Source organism: Peromyscus californicus, unplaced genomic scaffold (assembly GCF_007827085.1).
Source record: "Peromyscus californicus insignis strain IS unplaced genomic scaffold, ASM782708v3 Scaffold_15__1_contigs__length_86483966, whole genome shotgun sequence".
NCBI classification, from domain to species: domain Eukaryota; kingdom Metazoa; phylum Chordata; class Mammalia; order Rodentia; family Cricetidae; genus Peromyscus; species Peromyscus californicus.
The window spans coordinates 78,622,318-78,631,182 of record NW_026294447.1 but is presented as its reverse complement, the minus strand read 5'-3'; the positions used below and the strand labels follow the sequence as shown (position 1 = coordinate 78,631,182).

The following is an 8,865-nucleotide window of genomic DNA, read 5'->3' as shown; positions in this document are numbered from 1 at the left end:
CTGCGGCGGCCTGGCCCAGCTTAACCAGTGGCAGGTCCTCACCTGGGCTCACCCTTGGTTGGAGGGCCTTCATCGGGGTCTGAATTGGAACGCCCTTCCCTCCACCAACACTCCAGTGTGTTGCGGAATTTTCTCTCATTGCCATCTGGCCTCCCCACAACAGAGTGTCACACAATCCCACCTCCCCTATTCTGTCTTAAACCGGGAAAAACACTTGCTGACCCCGTTCAGTACTTCAGGGTAGACAGATAAGTTATCATTTAACAAATAATCCTAATGGAAAATTATTTGGAGGAGGTTCCTTCAAATGTCTTCTTTGGGTCTAAGTTGCTAGGATGAATTCTCCGATTACTAAATATTTCTGTACACAAATGGTACCCAAGAATGAATGGTCCTCTCTAGAGACCCAGTTTACTAGTGCCAAATGTGTTATCACCTGAGAGGAAAATCAATCCTCTCTGGAGTTCAGAAAATTGTCTGAGCTTAAGAACTAGTATTAGGGGACAGCAATTCTAGTTTATTGTGTCTTTTTAAAGCAATGACTGTTGGTTTACGTGTGTGCATGTATGAGTGTGTGTGTGTGTGTGTGTGTGTGTGTGTATTTCAGGCTGAATATTGGATGGAAAATGGATTTCTCTGTAGTAGTTCAAGGAAAATGATAAGCCTATTGTCTTCAAATGAACTATATTTCAAGCAAAGTGTCTAAATGTATATTAAAGGGGGAAAACCTTAAGCCCATTCGCTACTTTGATCTTAAGGAACAGATCCTAGAGTGTCCATTAAGATTCACAGGTGTAGGGTTGGAGCTATGGCTCAGGGGTTGGGGACACTGGCTGCTCTTCTAGAGGTTCAATTCTTAATACAGCATACAAGCCCCACATGGATGCTTACAGGCCTCTTAACTCAAGTCCCAGGGGGTCCGAGGCCCTCTTCTAGTCTGCAGGCACCAGGCATGCATATGATGCAGATAGGCATGCAGGCAAAACACCCACACACATAAAATAAAATGTAAAGATAAATAAATGGGATAATTAAAAAAAGACTCACAGGTTCGTTTCTCTTCATTGAGTTTTTGTTGGGCTTCCAGGGCATTCTGGGGGTTCTGGGGTGAGACACATGAGTTCTCCCAGTGCTCTGCTCAACATCTTTGAAACCTTGATTCTCACTTTCCTCACCTCACAATAAGGGTATTCAGGGTGACAATCTTATAGGATTATTAAAAATAAGGTGGTGTGGAGAAAGGACTTTGTTTAGCATGGTCCTTGACTTGATAAATCCTGAGGTAGAGAAAATACCATTGGTGTTTTCTTTCTGCTTCCCTGAGCTATAAAAATAGTCCTCAGATGATGGCTAGGGATATTTTTGCTGAACGGAGGCCTAATTTGCTCTTATTTTTTTTCCCCCACTCACCAGGGCAAAGAGCACAGAGCGGAAGCTGCCTGCAGCCCTCCCCTTTAGGCACCCTGGCTGCTTTCCGGTTGCTCCACTGTGAGTACTGTTCTCTCTCTTGGGGATGGTAGTGGTTCTCTGCTGCTCTGTCAGAAAGCAGGAAAGACATTTGAGATGAGGTAGCTCTCTCAGTCCAAAGGGAAACTTTATTTTTAAAGAAATTGTGTTCTCTAGGCAAGACAGGAAAATGAATGAAGCATTCGGAATGATTCCAGTGGGGTTGGGGATTACTGGGGAAAAAAAAGAAGAAAAAGAAAAAGAAAAAAATGAGACTATTTCATCATACCGGGCTGATTTCAAATTTAGTAGCTTACACTGTTTGTGTAAATGCATGGGGGGGGGGGAGAGTGCTAGAGAGATAGGACTCAGTGATTAAGAGTACTTGCTGCCTGCTCTGGCAGAGGACTGGAATTTGGTTCTCAGGCCCCACACTGGATGGCTCACAATTGCCTGTAACTCCAACTCCAGAGGATCTGAGGCTCTCGTCTGTTCTCCACAGGCACATGTGCGCGCGCGCGCACACACACACACACACACACACACACACACACACACACACGGAGACAGTTAGAGAGAGGACACACACACACATACATATAGATTAATCAATCTTTACAAATAAAGGGACCCAGCAGTAGTGGTGCCCATCAGTAAACAAATGCTGAAAAGAATGAGGCAGGAGAATTTCAGGATTGAGGTCACCCCGGCGCTATATATTTACTGGGCCTGGTAGCATATGTTTATAATCTTAGCACTTGGGAGGTAGAGTCTGGAAAAGCACTGTGACTTCAAGGCCATCCTGGTCTACATGTCAAGTTCTAGCCAGAATAACATAGTGAAATCCTGACTAAATAAATAAATAAACAGTAATTTTAAAAGGGCCAGTGAGATGCTCAGTGAGGAATAGGGGAGAGAGGGGACTGGGAAAAGGTATTGGCCACCAAGCCTGGTAGCCTGAGTTCAATCCCTGGGTACCACAAGGTGGAAGGAGAGAACTGACTCCAGTAAGTTCTTCTCTGACACACACACACACACACACACACACACACACACACACACACACACACACGAGGAGGAGGAGGAGGAGGAGGAGGAGGAGGAGGAGGAGGAGGAGGAGGAGGAGGAGAAGAAGAAGAAGAAGAAGAAGAAGAAGAAGAAGAAGAAGAAGAAGAAGAAGAAGAAGAAGAAGGAGAAGAAGAAAAGAAAAGTGTGTTCTGGGCATGGTGGTATAACCCCAGCTACTGGAAAGGATAAGGCAGGCATGTTTTGAGTTCAAGGTCAGCTTGGGATGCACTGTGAGACCCTTTCTCAAACAAGACAGAACTAGAGAGATGAGGGGGCTGGCCTAGACCAGCCAGCAACAGGGGTACAGAGGGTCCCACAGGTGTGAGTTTGTATGGGTGTGTTTGTAAGGTAAGAGTATGATCCCTCAGGGCCCCACAGCAGTCCTGCCTGACAGCCCAAGATTCCCATCCCTGGACCAGAGCTGTGAGTATCGTGGGATGGAGGTGCTGAGATGTCGAGACAATGTTAGCCAAAGAATTACGCAGATCAGTGGAGGCGACCAAGTTGACTTTCACCACCCTGCAACCCAGGCACACTGTGCGACGTTTTGACATCCTCCCTAGTTGTCTTCAGCTTGGACTGAGGAAGTCTCAGTGGAGCTGAGAGACATCAAAAGAGTGATTGCTGAAATGACTGCAGATCCCACAAGCCTTCTAGAAGCAGTCACTCAATTATACTGATTCATTTGCCAGGAAGACAAGTCTTCCGACTCACCCCCCACCCCACACCAGCCACACTGAGCATGCTCCCGAGGGCACCACTGTGGGATCTGCCATAGCAACAGCCGACTAGCTGGAGCAATGCTCGGTGGGCAGCCCACCCACCACTGAGACAGCACAGCTGGTCCACAGGCTCCTCGTTAGCTTTGTTCTCAACATCTCTTTCAGATTCGTCCTCATGTGTCCAAGCGCGCATGACAGTGGGTGGAGTGCCCACCTTTCAGGAAGATTCCAGCTTAGAAACAGAAGAAATATGACAGACACCCCCCACTGCACCCCCCCGCCATGCACACACACAGCCCCCATGTCAGTACCACCCTCCTACTTCTTTCTGTTTTCTTTAGGTGGGAAGGAGAAAAGGAGAAGGGCAGGGTGTCACATTGTAGCTCAGGTTGGACCAGAACGTATCATGTGGTAACCTAGGCTGACTCATAGCAGTCTTTATACCTCAATCTCCCTGTGTCAGAATTACATGTCTGTCTGATCCTGAAATGGGAAAAAGTGACTCTGAAACGGAAAAAAACAAGTTCTTAGAGATGCGGATAGCTTAAGGCTAGGAAACAAAGGAAATATAACTGTGGTGGTGATTTGTGTTGATACAAAATGACTTTCCAGTTGCCCTCAGTTTCCTGGCCGCCACTCTTAGGGCTGCTGTAACAAAGTGTCACAGACTGGGTGGCTTGAAAAACAAACAAACAAACAAATGTTTATTTTCCCACAATTCTGGAGGTGAGAAGTTAGAATGAAGTGTTGACAAGGTTGTTTCTTCTAAGTCCTCTGTTTCTACCTTGGAGATGGCATCTTCCTGCATAGATAGTCTTTCTTCTGTGTGTGTCTAATTCCTGATCTCTTCCTCATATATAGACATGAACCAGGGGACTGGCGAGAGGGCTTAGTGGGTGGAGACATTTGCTGTGCAAGTCTGATAACCCAAGTTAATTCCCAGAATCCTCATAAAGGTGGCAGGAAAGAACCAGCTCCACATAGGTTCCCTCTGACATCCACACTTGTGAGTAGGCACACACACACTTATACACACATACACATTTTAAATATATATTAATGAAAATATACCAGCCATATTGGGTTACTCTAATTATCATTTCCCCCTCCAAAATGGGGTCTATACAGCCTTGGCTGGCCTGGAGCTCACTATGTAGACCAGGCTGGCCTCAAACTCACAGAGATCTACCTTCCTCTGCCTCTGAGTGCTGGGATTAAAGATGTGCCCCACCATGCCGAGCCTAAGCTACCTTTTTAAAGTCTATATGTGCAGAAATTATAAACAAAGAAACCATAAGCAAGGTTAAAACAAAGCACCCACAGTGTTTTTTCTTCATCTTGTTTTGCAGTGTTGGGGAACAAAGCCAAGTACTAGGAAACCACTGAGCTAGACCCAAGCCCCAGAGGGCTTTCTTTAGGTGCCGATCATATTTGCAAGTCTGGAAACACAGGTTTATCTAGGCAGAACCAGTGCCTCCCAGAGGGAAAGTAAACCCGGGCTCTTCTTATGAAGTCCAACGATTGGACCCCAAGATAAACTAGAGTTGGCATTAAATGTGTAAGTGCGTTAGAATGCCCAGGTCAACTGTCATTCAAACAGATCACACTGGTGTTCTCAAACCTGTCAAGGCATTATTAGATTCCAGAAAATCATTCCTTCTATCAGATTTGTTTCTTCATGATAAAGTGAGGAAGTCTTCCTCCTGTAAGGACATCTCTAAAGATTTCTGATATTTCTTGTCGCCGTTGTTGTTGTTTTTTAAGCATCCTGTGGTTATTTTTACTTTAATTTCTATCAAAGAAGGTCTCTCTGTTAATTGAGAACAGGGTTTAGGACTTGGAGTCCTAGGTTCAGATGACCACACAGGCTTGGGGGGATCTACCTACCATTGAGCCCATAATAGACACCAAACCTGAGAAGCCTCATCACACATAATTTCCTGTGTGGCCAGAGCTTTAGGAATCGTTTCATTGTCTCACAGCAAGAAATGAGAGCTGTGGGGTGCTTCTCACAGCTTCCTAGCGGGCGGCCTCCATGTGGAGGATTTTGTAATGGGAATGTCTCAGAAATGAGATCTTTCCCTTTATGAGACATGACTTGCAACCAGCAACCATGAGATACACGTCATCTTAAATACTTATTGTCAGAATTCAGTTCCAGACTGAATTTTCCCTTCCCAGAACCCTTCCCCTGGGGCAGTCCCTTTGAGCCAAGCAGTGGGAGGTTGGGCCAGTTCAGCACCTTTCAGGGTTTGGAAGGTGCAACTTTTCCTGTTTGTTTCTCTGCCTCTTCCTTTCTTTCGCTTGCTGGCCAGAACCTTTGGGATTCCTTGCTCTTTTTCTAAAGTCCCCCCTCCCTGGCCACGTGGCAAACCTCCATGCTGGCTGAACTCAACTGGCACAGACATTTTCTTTTCTCCTCCTTTCCCCTCCTCTGGACAACTGTTGAAATTTACAGCTTGCCTGTCCTGGCTTTTTTCTTTTAAATTCTAGTAAAACTGTTCTTGATCATGCCCAGTGATGGTTGTTCACGCCTTTAATCCCAGCACTCCAGAGGCAGGTGGAACTCTGAGTTCGAGGCCAACCTGATCTATAGAGAGAGTTCCAGGACAGTTAGGGCTACACAGAGAACCCCTGTCTCAAAAACAAACAAACAAACAAAAACCCATATAAGCAAACAAACAAAAATTGTCCTTGATCTTAAAAAAAAAAAAATAATAAGTTAGGTTTTAACCAGGGGTGCTGGTGCCACCTTTAATCCCAGCACTCTGGAGGCAGAGACAGGCGAATCTCTGAGTTTCAAAGTCAGCCTAGTCTACATGTCAAGTTCTGGGCCAGGTAGGGCTACACTGTGAAAATCTGTCTGGAAAAAAAAAAGTTAGGTTTGAGGGAACAAGATGTGATTTGCAGCCAAGAATCTTTTCGGGGAGCCAGGCATAGTGGTGTTCATTTCTAAGAGGGAGGTTGAGGCGAGAGGCTTGAGAGTTCAAGACTATCCTGGGCTACATAACCACATAAATCCCAAAGGTTCATACCCTAAAGGTTTATTTCCCCCTCACAAAAGTCCAATGAACAGCAAGTTGGGGGAGGACTCCGCTCCACAAGTTCTTTTAAGCACTTGGGATGGCGGATGACCTACTACCTTAAACAAAGGACTCCCAGCCGGGACACAGTTTAAAAGCAAGATGTGACTCTTTATTAAGACCCACCTTGCAGCAAAAAATCAAGCACAGCCATCCCCTAACACAACCAGATTGCAGTCTGGTTTTCACTGTGGATTTGTGCATCCACCCAGGATTAATCGGGAGGAAAGGCTCTGTCAACAGAAGAGAGGAGAGAGGTCCCACTGTGGTTAGCATACTCCAGAGAGACTGCATGGAGCAGATAAAACACTCTCAAAATTAAAAAAAAAGAAAAGAAAAAAGAAAAGAAAAAGACCAGACTATTTGTCCAGAAAATAATTTGGAATCTATAAAGGGATTGCTTTGGTCCAGTAGAGTAGAACACTGAGAAACTTATTTGTTAATTGAGAGTTTTAATTTTTTAGAACATGAGGCTTGAAGTTCCTTTGAGTGGAGGGTTGCTCTAGGCATCAGCACTCGGCTGGAAGAGGATGAGTAGAATGTTTTGAAGGACCGGGCCTGCATTAATGGACGCACCTCTGCATTCCATTGACCTAAGTGCAATGGACTGTAGGGCAGTCACTTCCCAGAAGCCCCTCTTTTCTCTAGAAAGACAGTAGGGCTCCGATGGACAGTGAGCGTTTCTGTCCACGTTAGTTGGACAGCGGCATTATTTACAGGACTTTAAAACTGTGGTTGTGTGGGCCCCATCTCAGTGAGTCTCATTCAGCAATTGGGCTGGTGGTGTCTGGGACAATCTGTATTATTATTGTCGTTAAATGTTTTTGTTAGCATATATTAATTATACACAGTAGTGGATTTCATTATGTTTGCATCCATGTATGTAAAATATTTTAATCGTACCCGCCCATTAGCCTCTCTTGTTTCTAACCTATCTAGTCCCTTCTCAGTTATTTCTTTTCTCTCTTCATGCCTTCTGTTATATGTGTGAGAGCTAATGAGTTTTGTTAGAGTTGTTTACAGCAGTTGGATGGGAGGGTTTTGTTTGTTTGTTTGCTTTTTTTTTTTTTCAGGAACAGGTGTGCATTTCTGGGAGCTACTCCACTAAAGAAAATGTCTCTCCATCCCCACCAACTCATAACTGTGTTGTCTTAGTTAGGGTATATATATATATATATATATATATATATATATATATATATATATATATATATATATGGTTTTTTGAGACGGGGTTTCTCTGTGTAGCTTTGTGCCTTTCCTGGGTCTCGCTCTGTAGACAAGGCTGGCCTCGAACTCACAGAGATCCGCCTGCCTCTGCCTCCTGAGTGCTGGGATTAAAGGCATGCGCCACTACTGCCCGTCCTTAATTAGGGTTTCTATTGCTTTGATGAAACACCACAACCAAAGAGCAAGTTGAGGAGGAAAGGGTTTATTAGGCTCACACTTCAGCATTGCTGTTCATCACTGAAGGAAGTCAGAGTTTAATTTAAGGCTTACAGTTTCAGAGGTTTGGAGTCTAGAGACACGGAATAGTAAGAGTCTTTTGAAACTTTGATGTTCACCCCCCAGTGACACACCTCCTCCAATAAGGCCATACAGTTCTACCAACTGGGAACCAAGTATTCAAACACATGAGCCTATGGGGGCCATTCTCATCCAAGCAGCACATTCTACTCTCTGGCCCCACAGGCTTATAGCCATATCATATTGCAAAATACGTTTAGCCCCATAGTCTAGCACAGTCTCAACAATGTTTAAAAGTCCAAAAAGTCTCTTCTGAGACTCAAGGTAATTTCTTTTCTTTTTTTTTTTAAGATTTATTTATTATGTATACAGCATGTATGACTATAGGTCAGAAGAGGGCACCAGATCTCATTACAGATGGTTGTGGGCCACCATGTGGTTGCTGGGAATTGAACTCAGGACCTCTGGAAGAGAAGTCAGTACTCTTAACCTCTGAGCCATCTCTCCAGCCCCTCAAGGTAATTTCTTAATTATAACTCCCTGTAGAATAATAAAAAAGCAAATACACATGTTCAGTGTATAATGGCACAGAATATACATTGCTTTTCCAAAAGGGAGGAAAGGGGGCATAGTGAGGAATACTGGACCAAAGCAAGACCGAAACTTATCAGGGCAGACTCTGAATTCTGCAGCTCTATGTCTGATGTCAAAGGGCTTAGATGACTTCAACATTCTGGCTTTGGTGACTGCAGGACACTTCTCACTCTTGGGCTGGTTCCATCCCCTGTGTGTAGCTCTCCTTAGCAGATGCCTCATGGCTCTGGTATCTCCACCATCCTGAGGTCTCCGACACAATCCAGGCTTCACTTTCACAGGTTCACAGGAGGGCCTCTAAGGGCCTCCCTGTAGATACCCTCCCACCATATTCCTGGCTCCAGTGGCTCTCTTTCACGGCAGAGGAAGATTCCACAACCCCTTTGCTCCTGTATCCTTCATGACTCTAAGGCTGGAACCACGGGAATAACACTGTCAAGTTTGCTGACCACTTGGGGTAAAGCCCGGGCCCCCCAAATCTGCAG

General features: G+C 45.0%; 1 protein-coding gene across 1 annotated transcript in view; it reads left to right on the top strand.

Annotated features, from left to right (window-relative positions):
• Fntb (farnesyltransferase, CAAX box, beta) overlaps positions 1 to 8,865 on the top strand; it is a 104,540-nt gene that overhangs the window by 2,214 nt on the left and 93,461 nt on the right. Inside the window, exon 2 of the mRNA XM_052739535.1 lies at positions 1,414 to 1,488. Coding sequence (XP_052595495.1) covers positions 1,414 to 1,488 — 75 coding nt within the window. The remainder of the gene's footprint in view (positions 1 to 1,413; positions 1,489 to 8,865) is intronic.